General features: G+C 39.4%; 1 protein-coding gene and 1 pseudogene across 2 annotated transcripts in view; one reads left to right on the top strand and one right to left on the bottom strand.

Annotated features, from left to right (window-relative positions):
• Window positions 1–502: 502 nt before the first annotated feature.
• Window positions 503–21,791, bottom strand: part of TRPV5 (transient receptor potential cation channel subfamily V member 5) — a 37,919-nt gene continuing 16,630 nt past the window's right edge. Inside the window, exons 9-15 of one of the 2 annotated variants that reach the window (XM_037837419.1) lie at window positions 12,712–12,798; window positions 12,539–12,615; window positions 12,110–12,275; window positions 11,861–11,927; window positions 9,982–10,250; window positions 2,493–2,599; window positions 503–675 (exon numbers count right to left, since the gene is read on the bottom strand). In XM_037837419.1, the coding sequence (XP_037693347.1) occupies window positions 666–675; window positions 2,493–2,599; window positions 9,982–10,250; window positions 11,861–11,927; window positions 12,110–12,275; window positions 12,539–12,615; window positions 12,712–12,798 (783 nt within the window). In that variant the 3' untranslated portion in view covers window positions 503–665. Of the gene's footprint in view, window positions 676–1,093; window positions 1,416–2,492; window positions 2,600–9,981; window positions 10,251–11,860; window positions 11,928–12,109; window positions 12,276–12,538; window positions 12,616–12,711; window positions 12,799–21,791 lie in introns of those variants that run through there. The other variant, XM_037837418.1, reaches the window with a different exon arrangement.
• On the top strand, window positions 16,679–21,569 carry LOC119534737 (annotated as a pseudogene).

Genomic DNA, 21,791 nt, shown 5'->3' with positions numbered 1-21,791 from the left:
GTTTCGCTTAAAAAGCAGTAAGAGAACTTCCATTGGGAAAGAACATAAAGAGGAATTCTGTTGACTGTGTGTGTGTGTGTGCATGATTGTGTAATCCCTCATTGTTAAGTACTTAGCTGTGCATTTGTGCAAGTCTCTACGTGAAGTTTTCTGTGGGCCACAAATACCACTTATATCTTTGCTATTTCAGACCACAGTCTTCTTAAAATATGTTATGGCCTGTGGCGAGGGAGATGATAGGGACAAGAGAGGTAAAGGGCTGGGAACAAAGAGGATGATTCTTTGTAGCCATTATAATAGGTGCCTTGGACACCTGGTTCCCAATTTCCCTCTGGAGATGGATGGCCTGCTCTCCATTATTGCTATTCACCCCACAACTCAGCACAAAGGCAAAGAGATATGGAGGATGGAGAGATAGCTACGGCAGGAGACAGCCAGAAACCTGCATAGAGATGATTAATTTCTAATGAGTCACCTGAAGATGGAGAATGAAGGGTTCTATAGAAGAAATGATTAGGCCATTCAAGCATGTAAAGGCATAACTTACCACATATTTTAAAACACACCAGAATGTAAATAAATGCAAACACTTTCAGACTCTGAGCCTCATAAACTATAGATTAGCACCCTTTCTTCTTGCAGTGTTCTAGGTGGGGGGTGGTTTGCTAAAGAGTCCTGCAGAGAAGGAGGGGAAAAGAAAGGGTCACAACCTCTTTGCCATGCATAAGTCTTCCCACGTCAATCCCTGTGGATGGGCTTCACCAGATTAGTGCTTTCTAGTACCCACATGGCATAGAATGAGAAATCACCTGAAATTAGTGTCACATCCTCACTTCATGTCTTTAATTGCCTAGTCCAACTTCATTCCAAAAGATACCTCTTTTTCCCCAAGATATGGGACTTACATGAATCCAGAGGATATGCAGGAACATAGATGTCCATTGCCCACCTCCAGAAATGCTGATGTGAAGGATGGCACATGACCTTTTAGGAACTATTCTTGCCATAACTTCTCATAACTAACAGGCAAAAATTAGATACTTCATAGGTGTCTCCCTCTCTGCTCACCCCACAGGTCCACCTGGAGTCAGGTCAAGAGTAACTAGGGACCTAATCAAAAATGATAGACTCTCTCCTCTCCATCTTCCTCATCAAGGTCCAATCCAAGGTTTAAGTGCCCCAATGTGTTGCGCCGAATTATCTCCCAGCCCCGGTGAATGCTACTGCTGTGGGATGTGGTCCGGGACAAGGAGGGAGTAGGGATGGCCAGGGAGGTTCTGGCTAGAGTCCCACTCTCAACCACAGAGGACAGTTTCTCTGAAATATGTTCTTGTCCATCCTCCTTGTCTGAGCCCTTGAAAGCTTCCACATAGCGAAGCACTCGCAAAGAATTCTGATCATGGTGGTTCTCAACCCTGATGAAAGGAAAGGGAAAGGACTCAGTTGAGGTGGGAGATAAGCCATATGGAGAAGCAGAGGTAACTGGGACAAATGACAGAAACAGGATCAAGAGGAAAGGGGACATGGTGTGCATAAATACATTTTTTTTTTAAATCAGGAAACACCACTCTTCATAACAAGAGAATGCAATGGAAGACCTCAAGTAGCTTCTCTAGCATTAATAAAAGATGAAACCAATTTGACTGTAACTTTAACTTAAAATATACTTAATTGGCTTTGTGTCCACTGAAAATTAACAAATTTATTATAAATGTCATGCTATGTATGTGTTAATAATATTCAGTTCATTGAAAAATTTATTTAACATGAATACTATTTTCTCCAATAATTTTGAATGAGAAATTATTATTAAAAAAAAAAGAAAGAAAGGAAAAAAAGAGGAAAGGAGAAGGAAGAAACCAAAGTTGAACCAAGAAGAGCATCTAGGATCAACTGATGGGAACGGAAGAGAGGTGCAGTAGAGTGGAAGGTCACTAGGATGGGGACTAAAGAAGTTGAGCAATCAATATTTGTAAGGTAATAGGGCTTGTGTATGTGTGTGTGTGTGCACGTGTGTGTATGTGGATGAATATGGGAGAGAATATAAAGCCAATTAAATACAAGTGAATCACAAAGATGAGTAGAATGCCATTCAGGAAATAAACATGGGGAGAGAGGAGAGCTGGGTGAGGAGATGAAAGTAGGGTATGAAGAAGGAAGTTAGATTCAAGTCAAAATGTGGGTCGTGTAAGAACAAGGCTAAAACAATTTGGGTGGTCCAGGTGCATATTCACGTTTGGACATATACATGTAAGCCATCACAAATTACTGCCCTGATATACACACATTTCCATCCCCTTCCCCAAAACAGGCTGCTGTAGTCTCCCTTTATAGGGTGGTCATCACTCCTTTGGGTCCAATTTGGAGCCTCAATAAAGGAGAAAAGGGTAATAAATATGAAATTGGTAAGGGAGACCAGGGCTGTATTCACCCACCCACTCTAACGTTGCCTCACGCATGTCTGAAGTTCACATGTACACAATGTCGCTCACCTCAGGTACCAGCGGTCCCCCAGCCCGTACTCGCGCCCACAGATCCCTGATCGCGGCCACAGGCAGCGAGGCAGCTTCCGCTCCAGCATCACAGTGGTGGCCACAACCTGGAAGGAGGTGAGAGTCAGAGAAAGAACTCAGAGCCATGAGCTTCAGAGAGACCAAAAAGCTACAAATAGAGGAAACAAAACAAAACAAAACAAAATCTGTGATTAAAAAAATGGAAAGACAAAGGACAGACTGCGAGAAATTATTTGCAAAACACATATCTGACAAAGGACTTGCATCCAAAATACGCAAAGAACTCATAAAACTCAATAAGAAAACAACCCAATTTAAAACTAATGGGCAAAAGAGCTGAAAAGACACCTCACCAAAGAAGATATACAATTGACAAACTGGCATATGAAAAGACATTCAATATCATATATTATTAAGCAATGGCAAATTAAAACAATGAGATTCCACTACACACCTATTAGAATGACTAAAATCCAAAACACCAACACCACCAGATGCTGGTGAGGAAGCAGAGCAACAGGAATCCTCATTCATTGCTGGTGAGAATGCAAAATGGTGTGGCTGCTTTGAAAGACAGTTTGGCAGTTTCTTACAAAGCTAAACTTAGGCTTACCATTTGATCTGGCAATTGTGCTCCTATTTACTTATTCAAAGGTATTGAAAACTATTGTCCATGCAAAAACCCGCACAAAAATGTTTATAGCAGTTTCATTCATATTTGCCCAAAATAAGAAGCAACCAAGATGCCCTTCTATATAGAATGGATGAACAAACTGTGGCACCTCCGTTCAGTGGAATATTACTCAACAATAAAAAGATATGAGCTATGAAGTAAATCAACAATGGGGGGAGGAGGGGAATGGAATGTTTTGGATGTTCCTTGTTTATTTTAATTTTTATTTTATCTTTTGGAGTAATGAACAGTTTCAAAGATTGATTGTGGTGATGAATGCACAACTATATGATGATACTGCAAACAACTGATTGTACACTTTGAAGGATTGTATGCTATGTGAATATATCTCAATAAAATTGCATTAAAAAAAGACATGAGCTATCAAACCATTAAAAGACATGAAGAACATTAAATACATATTGCTAAGTGAAAAACCAATTTGAAAAGTTTACATACTGCATGATCCAACTACATGACATTTTGGGCAAAATTACAGAGGCAGTCAAAAGATCAATTGTTGTCATGGGTTAAGGTTGGGATGGGAGAAAGCGATGAATAAGTGGAGCACAAAGCAGGTATTTCTAGGGCAGTTATTCTGTACAATACTGTAATGATGGATACATGACATTACACATTTGCGAAAACCAGTAAAACTGTGTACTCAGAGTGAACTCTAATGTAAACTCTGGACTTTAGTTATTAATAAGATATCAATATCAGTTCATCAATTGTAACAAATATACCACATTAATGCAAGATGTTTAAAATAAGGAAAACTGTATGGTGGTGAGGGATATGGGAATTCTTTGTATTTTCCATGCAAACATTTAGTAAATTTAGTAAAATAGTAGATTTCTGTAAATCTAAACTGCTCTAAAAATGTTTATTATTCAAAACACAACAAACAAAGAATGGTGAGATGAGGATGCCAAAGGTTAGTGGTGAGGACAGTGATTTATCCAACCCCTAGTCTGTGCTATGCTTTACATTTCATTTATCAGAAAAGGAGAGATATATTTTATGAGTGTTTATAATAAAACAGTGATCCTACTTTATTATTCAGTTTCGTGGAAAATAAGTCAATCCAAACTAATCTCATTTCATTTTTCGGAGGAAAGCCATAGACCAACTATGCCGTTTTAAATGAAATGATTAAATATAGTCTCTATGATATTGGGATTAAAATGATGATGCTAATATTTGGGCAATTGGCAGACAATTAAACACCCACATCCTAAGAGGGGGAAAAAAGTTGATACATGACTGTGGGAACATGGGAGGGAAATTTGTAGCAGCATATCATTCAGCCTTCATTAATTACTTAGATGAAACACAGAAGACATACTTATCAAATATGCCTATGAGACAAAACTGGAAAGGATATGTAATATATGAGGCTACAGAAGCAATATAAAAATGACCTCACCAGACTAGAATGCTGGTCTAAAATGAATAACATGAAATTCAAGAAAATAAAAAATAAAAACCTACATTTATGTTTAAGACTAAAGTACTATAGGAAAAGAGTAAAGGAGCTTAGCTAAGTCAGTCATGTGAAAAAGAAAATGCATGCACTCTTGTTGATCATAATTAGGGCCAAATGTGTATTTATTAAGAGACCTGATTCCATTTAAGTGATATTAATAGTATAGCATCCAAAGCAAGGGAAGACATGACCACTCTTTGTACTTCATTATTCCAATCGTATCTGGGACAATTCAAGTTCAAAAGGATGATAGCCTATTACAGCAGGAACAAAAGGGTGCAATAAGGATGGGGTGGGACCAGGAAGTGTTATTTATTGAAAGAGCCAATAAGATCCCAACTCTCCAGCCTCATGTTCTTCCACTCCCCATCTTTCTGGTAGTTCACATTGGCTTTCTCCTGGCTTCTTAGTTGCACTAAGTTTCCTACCCTCCTCATGACTTTCAATCATTCTCTTCCCTTTCCCCGGATACCTCTTCTCCCTCTTTCCCTTGAAAAGGTATTTATTATTTGTTGTTTCTTCTCCCCCTGTCCTTCAACCCTCCACCTTCTTTAGCAACACAGGCCATCTTTCATTTAAGGAATCCTTCCTCCACCACTCTTAGTCCATTGGTTAGAGTGGACTGTCCTGGTTAATTAGTGTATTTTAGCCCCTTAACCCTTCCCCCCAACCAATACCACATTATCCACCCTTCAGTCATAGCCTTTGATTCAAGAATAGGTTTGTAGGGAGGAACCTAAGATGGCAGCTAGGTGAGACAGGACAAAAAAAACACCTCCATGAAAAATACTAGATAAAAACCAGAGAGTGACCCAGAACACCGGTTTCAGCAATGCACCAGCTGGACAAGGTCTGCTAGAACCACAGGGGCCGTACACTTGGTGAAAATGGGAGTCTGCATTCTGAAACAAGTGAGTAAACTGGCTGAAAGACCCGTGGCCGCGCTGCAGTGTGGGGAAGCCGGGGGTTGGCATTTGGAGATGGACTGGTTCTTTAAAAAAAAAAAAAAGGGAAAACCCAGGAGCGGCTGTAGTTGCGACAGTGGGAACCGCACAGTGAAGCATGGCAGGAGCAGGCTGAGCTGGCCTCTCGGTGTCTGGCATGGAGGATAACCCGCTGCAGATTCCCTCAGGGCCAGGGGAGTGGAGGGGAGAGCTGGAAGGAGAAAGAAACCCTGCTGCTTGCAGCTGGCTCCAGTGGGCTGGAGACCCTCCTGCCTGGGGCCGTGCCCACAGCCCAGAGCCGCATCAGTTGTCCTGGAGCTGGGAAGGAGGAACTGTGCAAGGAGGGGGGTGGGTTGAGATGCCCTGTTCAGCCATCTTTGCATCAGGCTGAGAGCACCCCTGCACAGCCCAGAGGCCCAGGGCTTCCCTTGAGGAACGGCGTGCACTAGTGACATAGCACAGCCTTCCCTCAGCAGAGGTCCTGGAAGATCACAGCTGAGAAGGGGGGCCTGCTCGGAAAACCCAGGGATGCTACGTCAATGTTGGTGGTTTGTGGGTCAGCGACAGAAAGGGTCAGGGGGAGAACTGAAATGAAGGCTTAGACTCTTGCAGTGGCCTTAAATCTCTGGGAACACCTGGGTGGTTTGATTATTAAAGCTGCCCTGCCTCCCTAGCCACCCGGACACATGCCCCACATTCAGGGCGGACGGCTCCAGCAACACACCCAAACTGAGTTCACCAACTGAACCCCACAAGAATAATTTATCCACAAACCACAAGGACAAAGTTGAGGAGAACTGACTTGAGGGGTATAGGTGACTTGCAGACGCCATCTGCTGGTTAGTTAGAGAAAGTGTATGCCACCAATTTGTATTTCTGAAAAATTAGATTGGTATTTTTTTACAACTTGAAAGAACCCTATCAAGCAAAGCAAATGCCAAGAGGCCAAAAACAACAGAAAATCTTAATGCACATGATAAAAACAGATGATATGGAGAACCCAGTCCCAAACACCCAAATCAAAATATCAGAAGAGACACAGTACTTGGCACAATTAATCAAAGAACTACAACTGAGGAATGAAAACATGGCAAAGGATATAAAGGACATGAAAAAGACCATGGCACAGGATATAAGGGACATAAAGAAGACCCTAGAAGAGCATAAAGAAGACATTGCAGGAGTAAATAAAAAAATAGAACATCTTATGGAAATAAAAGAAACTGTTGGCCAAATTAAAAAGACTCTGAATACTCATAACACAAGATTAGAGGAAGCTGAACAACAACTCAGTGTCCTAGAAGTCCACCGAACAGAAAATGAAAGAACAAAAGAAAGAATGGAGACAAAAATCGAAAAAATTGAAATGGATCTCACAGCTACAATAGATAAAATAAAACGTCCAAACTTAAGACTCATTGGTGTCCCAGAAGGGGAAAAGAAGGGTAAAGGTCTAGAAAGAATATTCAAAGAAATTGTTGGGGAAAACTTCCCAAACCTTCTACACAATATAAATACACAAAGCATAAATGCCCAGCGAAGTCCAAATAGAATATATCCAAATAAACCCACTCCAAGACATATTCTGATCAGACTGTCAAATACTGAAGAGAAGGAGCAAGTTCTGAAAGCTGCAAGAGAAAAGCAATTCACCACATACAAAGGAAACAACATAAGACTAAGCTGTGACTACTCAGCGGCCACCATGGAGGTGAGAAGCAGTGTCATGACATATTTAAAACTCTGAAAGAGAAAAATTTTCAACCAAGAATACTTTATCCAGCAAAACTCTCCTTCAAATTTGAGGGAGAGCTTAAATTCACAGACAAACAAATGCTGAGAGATTTTGCTAATAAAAGACCTGCCCTACTTCAGATACTAGAGGGAGCCCTACCAACAGAGAAACAAAGAAAGGAGAAAGAGATACAGAGAATTTTAACAGATATGGAATCTTACATCCCAAATTACCAGGATACTCATTTTTCTCTAATGATCATGGATCTTTCTCCAGAATGGACCATATGCTGGGACATAAAACAAGCCTCAATAAATTACAAAAAAAAAAAAATTGAATATAGTCAAAGCACATTCTCTGACCACAATGGAATACAAATAGGAGTAAGTAATTTTTGAATTGTAACTCCACTATTTACTTCCTACATAATATAAAATACACAAACTCTAATGACAAATCAGTGGTTTTGAACTCAATGTAAAATATGTAATTTTTGACAAGAACTATATAAAGGTGGGGGAATGCAGAAGTATAGGAACATAGTTTATGTGTCCTATTGAAGTTAAGTTGGTATCAAAGAGAAACAAGATTGTTATGGATTTAAGAGGTTAATTTTAAGCCCCACAGTAAACACAAAGAAATTATCAGAGAATATGACCATAGAGATGAAAAGTAGAGTATGGGTTAAGAGAAATGGGGGAAGGGGCAATGGGGAGTTAAGAAATGAGTGTACGGTTGCTGTTTGAGGTGAAGGGAAATTTCTAGTAATGGATGGTGGGAAAGAGATAGCATTACAACATTCTAAATGTGACTAATCCCACTAATGGAATGCTAGGGAAGGGGTGGAATGGGAAGATTTAGGCTATATATATGTTTCCACAATTGAGAAAAAAAAAAAAAAAGACAGTCTAAATAGATGACAATTGAATGCCAAGGATGACCCTGGATGGGATCTGAGGATGGAGGACAGGAGGCTCAAAGGGACACAGTTGAGACATAAGGAAAAAAAAAAAAGGAAATATAGAATGTAAGCTTTGTATCAATGTTGAATCTCTTGTACTTCTTAGCTGCATTTAATGGGATTGCATAAAAGAATATTCTTGTTCATGGGAACTGTGTATGTGAATTATAGTGTTTATTCAAGGATGTGTGCAGCTAGCTGTCATATGTTCAGAAGACAGAGCAATAGATGATGGATGATAGATAGGGAGGGAGTGAGTGAGGGAAAGAAATAGCAGTATGACAGCATGTTAAAATTGGTGGATTGGGGTATCAGGGGAGGGGTGTCTGTGTATGCTGGAGTTCTGTGTATGGGGTTTATATTGTTTTTGCAACTGTTCCAATAACTGAATTTATTTCAAAATAAAAAATAAATAAATTAAAAAAAAAAAGAATAGGTTTGTTACCCAAACTTGTTCCAATGAGCTATAATTTAGCTGGGGCTTACTGGGGAAAAGCAGCTCTTATAGAGTACACTATTGCTAGAGTTGGGAATCACACAATGAAACATAAATGGTGCCCTTAGAATGTGGAATGCAGTGTGCTAATTCTCTTGGGAGTTTGGGGCTTCTATAAGTTATCTCACCATGATGATGGGAGAGAGCCTACCTGAAATGAGAGCCAGCACAGAAGAAAGCAGAACAGAGAAACGAATGTACTGTGTGAGATGGATGTTTGGGCATTGGTCAGATATAACTAAAGCTAATTTAATCCTCTATAATTTAGAGTTATGAAGACCAACACATCCATCTCACCCTCACATTTTTATAAAAATATCTGCCTTCCCAACTAGACTGCAAACTATGGGGGCAGACATTGCATCTGTCATATTCAAGCTTTTATCTCCAGATCCTAGACATTTCTCAACACATTATAAGCTCTAAATAATTCATTTGTTAAATGAATGAAAAATCTGAGAGGAAAATTTATGTCTACATTCAAATACAGTATTTGAATGCTGTTTATATGGAAGGGCATGTTTTATATTATACCATAGGAAAAGATGGGATCCAAATGGAGGAATTATAAGATGATAGGTTTCAGTTAATGCAACATGGAAATTTCTAATAAGAAAAGCTTTCAAAATATGGAAAATCTCTCTTCCTCCCAGTCCCTACTTATATCCACAAAATATTCATAAAGAGTATTTAGAAAGGTGTTGAATAACCCTCTGACCAACAAATGATGATTGTGTTGGGTAGGAACCTTAATTAGAGGACCAGTAAGTTTACTTCCAATGCAAATATTTTATTAGTTTATGACAATACAAAGAGAAGATCACAGAGAAACAGGGATTTATAGAATCAATTAGAAGATAAGGTCCAAATTAAAAAACTACAATAAACAAGAATGAGATGTTTTCTAGCTCCATCTGGAATAAAGGATGACCCTTGGGTCTACTTTTTTCACATTATAAAGATTTCTACTTCTTGTCCCTATCTTACCATTTTACACTCCTTGATAATGATATCTATCCTCATGTACCTCAATTTTAAATAAGCATCTGTTGAAGTGACAGCACCACTGAGTGGTTCTGTGGCTTTCCTAAGAGTGATCTGCCATAACATATACCACTTGATTTTTCTCTATCCTCTGCCCCTTAGCAAAACCAATACTTAAAAACTCACCTGCGCCCTCCAGAGCTCGTCCCTCTCATGGGCCACCCGCCAGTGTGTGTCACCCATCATGGCGATGAACAGGTTGATCATAAGCAGTGTGGCAATAATGACAAAAGCAAAGTAGACGACTCCAAACATGAAGGGCAAGTTCACATCGTAGTTGGCAGGCCCATCGATGACAGTGAGGAAAAGTTCGAAGGTGCTGAACAATGCCATTGGATAGTCATAGAATTGCCCCAGATTCACTGGGTCCTCTGTCTGGAAAATGATATAGAATGCTGCTCCACCCAGGTGGAAGGAATAGAGATGAGGAAACAGGGTATTATCATGATGAGCATGGGCCTGGTCAGCCTTCATTCTACTTCTGATACATACATCGCCATGTACTTACATGCATGAACACACACTTACACACCCATAAAAGTAGATATGTGAAAGTGTGCATTACTTCTGGGACTGACTAACCCTGAGACACATTATGATTAAGTTTAGCACCCTGGGTAATAGTGATACTCAGCCATTTGGCAGAAAATATGCTTATTAAACTAGTCACCTAAATGGTTTTTACATTTTAGAAAACCAAATATTTAAAGGGAAAGTTATTTCAAGAACACATGGAATCTTCAACAATTTTAAAGGACTTTGTGCATGAAAATTCTAAAAGAAGAGCACCTTCTTTTTATTTCAATGGCCTCTAGACAACCTTTCATTACCCTGAGATTTCCTGGGTGATCCTGGACCTCACAGAAAAGTTGTCCCTGCTCAGCAATGTAACGTACTGGAGAGTACTGCACATTCTGGAATCCTATAGCAGCATTAGAATATTTTAAAGACTCCTCCCTGTATATGGAATTAAAACATGAACAAGGTGATTCTTGGAGCTAATGGGCTTGGGGGTGGGGAGAAAGGGTAGATGATGGCTCAGGGAAGTGGAAGTCTCCAAATAGCAAAAACTAACATGGTTTTACCCTTTTTATTTCAGAGCTCAGTGTACTTTTTCTATCTGCTGTTTTGTGAGTAACCCCATTAACAGGAAGGTTCCTGAGGGCAGGAACAGTGTTGGCTGAATTGAAACAGTGTTGGTTGAATTGACTCAGGATCTATTAAATTTTGGGGTGTCTTCAAAGATCACCTAGGACAATCCCTATGTGTTAATGGATGATCAGAAATTGGTTACTGCTTTAGAGCTACTGGCCTTTCTCTCTTCACATCTGGCCCTTCTGCTTTATACCTGTCCCTAAGAACTCTCACCTACTCGTTCCCTTCCCTATGCCTCCCTCTGACTCTTTATCAGCCTAATTATTTTTCCTGTGTTCCTTTTCTTCTCCCACGACACTATGGCTGATTCCTCATTTCTGTTCCACCCATCTCTCTTCACAACTCTTCTTTTTCTGTTTTCCTTTCCCATTCTTTGAACTCTTTTTCCTTACAAAACCCATTTTCATTTTCTCTCAAATTTAAATAACTACATTTGGAAAAAAAAGCACATTGCCTTTTATTTAATGCCTTTTTCCCCCTTTGGAATTGTAAACATGGTAGAGTAAAAATTGCTCTGTTTCTGTTCGAACACATAGTTCTCAGATTCATGATTGACCAGTATTTCTTGTTTAGTGTCCCTCTATAAAGGCCTTTGTCTCTTTTTTCGAAAGACCTTCCATGGTGGTTAGGCTATGTGAAATGTAATTGGCCCAGAAGTTCAGAACACAAGGTTCTGTCTTCTAGGCCATCTGAGGGGCTCTGGTCCTATGGATATGGGGGTACTTTTGACTCACTTTCTTCCAGGAGAAATAAAAACTGAGAAAGAGTGTAAACAAGAACTGAGAGCAAGAGTGAGCACTCTAGAGAACTGGCTCTAATGATCAAATTGAAATGGAAATAGCATTCTTACCTGAGGCAAAGCCCACTATGACCACAACCATCAACCAGCAGAAACGCATGAGGTCTCCAAAAATCATCTACAGGAAACAGAGAGGAGAAAGAAATGTGGGATGATTTTTTCACCATCTGTTCATGAGCAGCTACCTCTGATAGACCAGAAAGACCTCTAGTTCCACTAGATGCACCTTTAGCAGGATTTGCTTTTTTTGTTCCCAACCCTATCCCTCTATCTGGAAGGTCCTTAGGAGAAGGCACTGACCTTCTGGATCATGATGGTGAAGGGGCCCAGCATCTGGAATCCTCGGGCAAAGTACATGACACTGCACCAGCCCAGCACCAGGGCAAAGGACATGGGCACCACCTCCCCAGTGATGTTGGTGAGCCGCATTACCATGATCATCAGCACCAGGCAAGCATAGGTGATGCTGGGGAAGAGCAAGAAGGGGGAGTGAGAAGAGGGCTGAAAATATGCTAGGTTTCCAATAGCAAAGCCATGAATTAGGTGGTATCCACACACTCAAGCTTAGTCTTTATACCTAAAACACACACACAGTCACACATGTAAGTCCCTGAGAGAGAAATCCACAAAGGTGAGGATCAACTAAGTTCTAGATCTTGGGCAATGAACTGGAGTACTTGAATGATTTTGGTGAGCAAAAGCAGGGACTGGGAGAAGGAGAACACTCACATGATGACATGGAATGGTCCTCCAAGTACTGTCTGTCCAAAATAGCAAGTGGCACCGACCCTGAAGATGTCCGGGATCTGAGGAGAGGCCAGTAATACAAACAGACCATGGAGACTGCAGTACAGGCTGGCCCACCGGTGATGGTCTCATGTTGGTTGCCACCCACACCTCACCTCTAGAAGCAGAATGATCACAGCTCCGATGATGGTCACCAGCTCACCCACCAGTCGGATTTCATCCTGATAAGTCACATAGGCCTCCTATGGGGAAAATTCAGGATAAGAAGTGCTTTCTGATGGGTGGAGATTCAAATCCTTTTGGCAAAGGAGTCTAAAGCTGCCAAGGCCTATCCAAGATGAAGAAAACTCCTCACCTCCACCATCACCAACATCCCCATTGTATTTGCTATTGTGGCTAACTCTGACCAGGACATCAGTCAGTATATCTAAATTCAGAAGGCTAAACCAACAAGAAGAGGTATTAGGGGCTTGGGAAGTTTTCAGCTATGCTGACGATCCAGCTTTTCCAATTTCACTGTGGCTCCCAGTGGGTAAAATATGCTGTAAACATATCACAGAAGTCAGGCTCCAATATGGGACCACAACTTACTAACTCAAGTGAGACCTTGAACCAGTCACTAAAACCCTCTGAGCTTGAGGTTTTATCATCTGTAAAATGGAGACTCAGGCTTACCTTGTACAGTTATTGTGAGGATCAAGTTAGATGCTATATTTGGATGTAGTTTATAAACCAAAAAGCACTATAGATAGATTCACTGTGGTTTTATTAAGATTTTAATATTATTTCAATTTCATAGGTCAACTTGCTATGTAATGGTTTCTAGTTGTTTGGCCAAGCAAGTACTGGCCTGATTGTTACTCTGAGGATATTTTATACATGGATTTTCATCTATTATCAGTTGATTGCATCTACAATTAACAAAGGAGACTGTCTTCAGCAATGTAGGGAGACTCCTCATTCAAAGAGCCAGAACTGGGAATTTCAGAGATCAGAAATTCTCACCTCACCTTCAATCAACCAACTAACCCTGGGGAATATGAATTGTCAGTCTTCAGAATCACCTATATTCAGCTTGTAGCCTTCTCTACAGAATTTGGACTGCTAGCCCCCATGGTGACATGAGCTAAGTCTTCATAACAAATCTCTCAATATACATATACATATATATATATATATATATATATATACACACACACACACACACACACACATTTTATATGTGTGTATGTATGTGTGTTTGTGTTTGTGTGTGTGTTTGTGTGTATCTATGAATCCTGTGATTTGCTTCACTGGAAAACCCTGACAAAAATAGATTTTGGTATCAAGAGTGGTTCTTGAGAAACAAAATCTTAAGGATGAGATTTTGGAATAGGTTATTGGAAATTGTTTCTCTTATCTGATTAGATTTAAAGGCACTGTTGACTCTAATTTCCAATGATCAAGGTGGCACTGACAGTCCATGTAGTGATTTAGCAATAGAGATACGCAAAATATCACCATTGGATACTGCTACTACTCAAGTGTTTATAGGAGGCAAGACTGAGTGACAATGTATTTGAAACCTTAGGATATTTTTGTCAAGCTAAAAAATATAATGAAGTTGCTTACTAGAAAAAGTTGTTAAAGAAAGGGATGAGCTCAGGGCTTCAAATTCCCAACTCAAATTCTACATGAATGACATGATAGTTTCTTTGTATGCCCTGGAAAAAACTCTTACTTCTTATAAAGACTTGAGATTTCTGAAAACCAGAGTCTCATCCTGAGAGTAGATGAATTCCCAACCTTGCAGCATGTTTCCTATTTAAGTGAGGGCATTAATTAAGAAGAAATAGGACATTGAAAATCAGAATGGAGACATCTGGATTGATCATGAGACAGTGGAGACATTGAACCCGTAAATTCTGCTGAGTCCCTTTTTTTCCAGATAAACCCACAACAGCCTGACTGAGAAAGTAGCCCTCCCAACCGTGTCTGAGATTAACCCTGTTTTCTCCAATAAACCTGTGATTCCCTCCTAAGCAATCAGCCATCACACATCCCACTCTGTTTCATCAGGTGAGAGTTTAATAGAAAACCCTGAGATCATTGAGTTGCAAGGCACTGCCAATTCCTCTCATAACCAACTTCCACCAACCCTCTTTTCTTCCAGACCTGTAAATAAACTGAAGTCCCAGCAGGCCCCAAAAGGTGTTGTAGCTCAAGGGATTAGAAAGGTCTCTCACAGTTTGTTTGGTTGTTTGGCCAAAGCATGGATCAAAAAGTGGTCTACATTAAAAGAAACTGAAATGCCAGAACAGCCTTGATAAAATGTAAAAAACATATCCAAAGACTTAGAGAGATTGGAATGTTGAGTGGATTTACCATGTAAGATAAATGGACCTGAGCTAAAATCTCCATTGATCACTTGACCTCTATAAGCCCCTACTCTGACTTCGCACTGACTCTGAACTGATACCTACCTGAACTGATACTCACCCACCTTGGGAGTGTTCAAAGGACACACTTTTCACCATGATTGTGAGGAATAAATTTGTGAGAGGAGCCCTGTCATACCCAAAGAGTTATGTGATGGCTCTACTCTGTAGGCCAGATATTACAGTGGGATCTGCTGCCACTGCAGTAGAATCTTTAAATACAAAGAGGATGATCAGATTCCCTTGTTAAACTTTCTCCCAACCATCCCCAATAGGATCTACAGCCTTTTACCAAGGTGATTGTTCATCAGGGAAAAGAAAATTAGCAGACATTTCAGGGATTACTGGATACTATGAACTGACACTAATTCCAGGAGACCCAAAATGTCACTGAATAGGTATCAGTTCAGATTCAGTGTCCAGTCAGAGTAGTGGCTTATGGAGGTCAAGTGATCAATGGAGTTTTTAGCTCAGGCCTAACTAACAGTGGATCCAGTGGATCCCTAAAGCCATTTTGTGATTATTTGCCCATTTCTGGAATGCATAATTGAGTAGATATATTCAGTGACTGTCATTATCCTCACAATGGTTCCTTGACCTGGAGAGTAAGGATTATTATGTCAGGAAAGGCCAAGCAGAAACCACTAGCACTGTCTTTATCTAGAAAATAGTAAACTAAAAGTAATACCACATTCCTGGAGGGACTTCAGAGATCAGTGCCACCATCAAGGACCTGAAGGATGCAGGGGTGTTTATTCCCACCACATCCCCATTCAACTCTCCTATTTAGCCTGTGCAGAAAACATTTGGATCTTGGAATATGGCAGTGGATTATTGCAAACTTAATGAGATGATGACTCCAATTGAAGTTATTGTTCCAGATGTGGCATAATTGTTTGAGTAAATCAACACATCCTCTGGTACCAATATGAAATAATTGATATGGAAAATGCTTTTATCTAAAGACCATGAAAACCGGTTTGCTGTCACCTGGCAATGCCAGAAATACACCTTCACTGTCCTACCTCACTGGTATATCAACTCTCCAACTCTATGTCATACTATAGTCTGCACTAGTTCATTACATTTGTGGTCCATTAAAACATAATGACATTGATGACATTATGTTGACTGTATCTAGTGAGCAAGAAATAGCTACTATTCTAGACTTATTGGTAAAACATTTGTATGTCAGAGATTGGAAAATAAATCCAACAAAAAATTTCAGGAATCTACTATCACACAGCAAATGAGGTATAGCACTGGGTCCATGCTCATGGAATTCACTGGTTTTACTATGTTCCCCATCATCCTGAAGCATCTGGATTGATGAAATGGTGGAATAGCCTTTTTAAGACTCAATTATGATGCCAAGTGTGTAGTAATACCTTTCAGGACTAGAGGAATGTTCTCCAGGAGGCTGCACATACTTTAAATCCAATTTATGTGCTGTGGAGGATGTCATCACCATAGCAATGTAAGACATCCTCTGAAAAAAACACCCAAGAGATTTAGCAAATAAAAGGAAAAAGACCACTTGCTTAGAACTCTGGAGGATGGTAGAGACTGGAGAAGGATTCCACATATGCTGAATCAAAGAAACAGGAAAATCTCAGGTAGGAGAATTCTGCCCTGGATGCCAGTTGGTCCTCATAATCCTCCCCCTCAGATGGTTCCACTAGCTTGAGAGTGACACAGAGGTAGCATGGTCCAGCTCCCTCCCACCATAGAGTGAGACAGTAGACTCACAGCAGTGAATTAGAACTCCATATATATCCAGGCACAGGGACCAAAGTCCACAGAGACCCAGGGCAGAGCACAAGCTGCACACAAAAGGGTGCTGAGGGGGAAAAAAGAGACCATGCTAAAAAGGTGGTAAGAACTGTTGTGCCCTCACTCAATCCAGTTTCAGTTGGCTGGACACTTAAGGCAAAATGGACATTTTCTGAAGTGCCCTACCTTACTGGATTGACCCCATTGGCTTCCTCATTAATGGGGAAGAAACCAGAGGCAGAAAAACCTCACAGAAAAAAATAAAAACAATAAAAAATATAAAAAGGAGATTAAACTGAACTGCTGTAAATAGGATGGGACCCTGAACTGAAAAGTATAAGGAAAATGGAGCACTGAGTGAAGGAGAGAATTTAAACAAATCATAGGAGTTGGGGAGAAAATTCTGTACAAAAACAAACAGAAATGAGCAAGATTCCTGGAGAAGCAATAGAGGAAAGGATGCTCTCTCAGAGGTGAAACATTGCAATAAAAATATAATCTTAAAAATTGAACTGCATATTCAGGGCAAGAATCTGATTAGAAAATCTGAGCAGTTAAACAAGGGCTATTCTTAAGGTCTAGAATAAGTTGCATCAAGCATCAAAGAAGAGCCTTAACACAAAGCCAATCAACAATAAAACTCTGGACAAGAAGAAGAAATGGACCTTCAGAGATAACTCATCAAGATAATCAAATGCCTAGATATTAGTGAAAAATTACAAGCCATACTAAGAAACAGGAAGATAGGGTTCATCCAAGGGAACAAATTAAAATTCCAAGGAGACTCAGAAGTTGGAACAACTAATCAAAGATGTTCAAACAAATCTCCTAAATCAATTGAAGGATATGAAGGAAACCATGCATAAAGAGATAAAGGAAATTAAGAACACAATGCATAAACATAAAGAAGAATTTGAAACTATAAAAAGAAACATAACAGAAATTACAGGGAAGAAAGACACAATATTAGAGATTAAAAATACACTAGAGACATACAATATCAGATTTGAACACGCAGAAGAAAGAATCAGCAGACTAGAAGACAGGACAGTTGAAATTATAGAGTCAGAAGAACAGACAGAGAAAAGAATAGAAAATTTTAGCAGTGTCTCAGGGATTTTGAGAACAGAACGAAGTGCACAAACACATGCAGTATGAGTGTCACAGAAGGAGAAGAGAAGGGAAAAAGAGAAGAGAAAGGAAAAAGAGAAGAAAGAATATTTGAGGAAATGATGGCCAAAAACTTTCCAACTTTTATGAAAGATACAAATACACATGTCCAAGAAGCTCCGCATACTAAAAACAGAATGCATCCTAATATACCTACTCTGAGATACATAATAATCAGAAGTCAAATGCCCAAGATAAAGAGAGGATTCTGAAAGCAGCAAGAGAAAAGTGCTCAATAAGGGAGGCTCCATAAGACTATGTGTGGATTTCTCAGTAGAAACCATGGAGGCTAGAAGGCAGTGGTATGATATATTTAAGATACTGAAAGAGAAAAACTGCCAACCAAGAATTCTGTATCCGGCAAAACTGTCCTTCAAAAATGAGGGAGAGTTTAAAATACTCTCAGACAAACAGACACTGAGAGAGTCCATGAACAAGATACCTGCTCTACAAGAAATACTAATGGAAACACGACAGGCAGATACAAAAATACAGAAAAGAGAGGTTTGGAGAAGCATGCAGAAATGAAGACTATCAATAAGGGTAAAAAGAGAGAGAGAGAAAATAAAAATAAAAAAAGATATGACATATAAAATCCAAAAGACAAAATGGTAGACAGTAGACAGCACATTGAGTGAAATTAGCCAGAAACAAAAGGAGAAACACTGTATGGTCTCACTAATATGAACTAGCATTAATGAGCAAACCTTGAAAGTTAAAGTTGAGAACACATTATCAGGAGATCAAAAAAGGGTAGAGATCAGGCCTCTGATGCTGAAGGAGTATAGAATGGTCAACAGGATTGATTGTAGAGATCCAGAAATAGATAGCACAATACTGTGTGACAGTAGCACAACATCGTAAGTACTCTGAACAAAGGTGAGTGTGTGTACAGGTGGTGATAAATGAAAGAGAGTAGAAAAACAATAGAGAATCACTGAAACTGAGAGTTGGTTCTTTGAAGAGATCAACAAAATTGTCAAATCTTTACCTGGACTGAAAAAAAGAGATGGCAGGCAAATAAAAAAAATCAGAAATGAAAGAGAGACATTACAACAAGCCATACAGAAACAAAAAGGATTACAAGTGGAAACTATGAACAATTGTACGCCAACAAATTAGATAACATAGAAGAAATAAAAAAAATCCTAGAAATACACAAATTACCCAACCTAACTCAGAAAATAAATAGAAATCTTTACAGGCCAATAACAATAAAGATAATAAAATAATCTAAAATCTCCCAAAAAAGAAAATTCCAGGACTGTGCTGTTTGACTCTGTTACGTACCCCCAAAAAGATGATGTTCTTTTAATCCACTCTTGTGGGGGCAGACCTATTGTGGGTGGGATCTTTTGATTAGGCTGTTTCCATGGATATGTGACCCTACCCATTCAAGGTGGATCTAAATTAGCTTACTGGAGTCCTTAAAAGAGCTTAGGGAGAGAGAGAGAGCTCAGAGCCAACACAGACCCAGATGCTTGGAAATGCAGACAGAAAGACATTTGGACACACTAAGCTAAGAAATGAAGCCCAGAGTTTGTCCCAGAGAAGCTGAGAGCCCACAGATGCTTAAAGAGAAAGCTACTGGAATCAGAAGCTGAAAGCAATGCAACCCACTAGCAAAGTACCAGCAGACGCCAGCCATGTGCCTTCCCAGCTAACAGAGGTGTTCCAGACACCACTTGGCTTTCTTAAGTGAAGGTATCCTGTTGTTGATGCCTAATTTGGCCTTAGAGCTATAAATTTGTGACCTAATAAATCCCCTTTATAAAAGCCAATCCGTTTCTCACATTTTGTGTATCAGCAGCTTTAGCAAACCAAAAGAAGGACCAAATGGCTTCACTGGTGACTTTTATAGAACTTTCAAAGAATAACACCAATCAAACTTAAAAAAAAAAGCCTCAGAAAATTAGTAATAGAAGGGAACTTCCTCCCTGACATAAAGGGCATAGATGAAATATCCACAGCTAACATCATACTCAATGGGGAAAGACTGAAAACTTTTCCTCTAAGATCAAAAACAAGACTAGGATGCCCACTTTCACCACAGCTATTCAACATTGTACTGGAAGTTTTAGCCAAAGCAATTAGATAAGAAAAATAAATAAAAGTCATTCAATTTGGAAAGGAAGAAGTAAAACTATCCCTAATGCAGCTGACATGATCCTATACATAGAAAATTCTAAGGAATCTACAAGTTTCCAAAGAATCTACAAGAAAATTAATAAACAAATTCAGTAAAATGGCAGGGTACAAGATCAATATGCAAAATCAGTGGTAGTTTCTATACAATAGTAATGAACAATCAAAATGGAAATTAAGAAAACAAATCCATTTAAAATAGTAACTAAAATAATCAAATATGTAGGAATATTTTAAATAAGAATATAACGGGCTTTGTACAAGGAAAACTACAAAAGAATTTAATTAAAGAAGAGCTAAATAAATGGAAGGATATTGTGTGTTCATGGATTGGAAACAATATCATTAAGATGTCAGTATTACCCAAAGCAATTTACAGATTCAAAACAATCTCAATCAAATTCCAACAGCTTTCTTCACAGAAATAGAAAAACTAATCATCAAATTCATATGGAAGGGCAAGGGTCCCCAGATAGACAAAAGTGTCTTAAAAAAGAACAAAGTTGAAGGACTCACATCTCAATCTCAAAGCTTATTAAAATAGTGAAATAGTTGGTACTGGTACATATAGGCAACGGAGTTATAGGTGAATGGAGTAGAACTGAGAGCTCAGAAACACACCCAGAGGTCTACAGCCAACTAATTTTTGTCAAGTGGGTTACATCCACACAATGCAGAAAGAATAGCCTCTTCAACAAATGGTCTAGGAACACAGAAAAGCCACATGCAAAAGAATGAAAGTGGACCTCTACCTCACAGCATATACAAAAATTAACTCAAAATGAATCAATGACCTAAATATAAGAGGCAGAGCTATAAATTCTTAGAAGAAAACAGAGGGAAGTATCTCCAGGACCTTGTGTTAGGCAATGGATTCTTAGACTTTACACCAAGAGCGCAAGCAACAAAAGAAAAATTTATTAAATTTGACATCAAAATTAAAAACTTTTTTTTTTGCTTCTAGTACTAACCTTACCCATGGGGTACCCAGTTCCTGCACATCACTTCTGCGGCTCTCAGCAGCACCACCGACCAGCGGCTGCTCCTCGCCAGATCTTGCCTGGGAGCCTGTGGGTTCCTGGGGACCAAGAGGCCCGGTGGGAGCGCAGGGACAGCCGGTCGCTGAGCGTGTCAGCACCAGTGTGGATCCACTCAGAAGAGAAAGTAACAGTGCACTGTATAAACTGTGACGGTGAGACATCAATAACCAAAGGAAATGTTGGTGACTCTCTGCTAGATGCTGTGGTTGAAAATAATCTAGATAATGAAGGTTTGGTGCGTTTGGGGGAACGTTAGCCTGCTCTACCTCATCTTTGAAGAGCACATATTTGAGAGGTTACAAGCAATCACTGAGGAGAATGACAGACTTGATCTGGACTGTGGATTACCAGACACATCACGATTGGGCTGCCAAATTGGTTTGACTAAGTCAATGGACAGTATGACTGTTGGAACCTGATGCAGTAGGCAATGCCAGACAATTCATTGACATCGACAAGAACTCCTAGGCTAAAATAAATAGGAATAGTTTCATGAAATTTTACACGTTTATAATTATTATTCTTAATGTAATTAAATGAGAACATGTATGAATGGATTTATAATTATATCTAGCTTTAGTATTTTAATTCACCTTGTATAACTACTGAATTTTGTAGTTCTGAAAATATGCAATCTTTACTTTGGTTAAATTACAAAAATGTCAACCAAATATTAGGAAATAGTTAATA

Source organism: Choloepus didactylus, chromosome 5 (assembly GCF_015220235.1).
Source record: "Choloepus didactylus isolate mChoDid1 chromosome 5, mChoDid1.pri, whole genome shotgun sequence".
NCBI classification, from domain to species: domain Eukaryota; kingdom Metazoa; phylum Chordata; class Mammalia; order Pilosa; family Megalonychidae; genus Choloepus; species Choloepus didactylus.
Note: the sequence above shows the minus strand (reverse complement) of the source record. Positions and strands in the feature narration are given on the sequence as shown.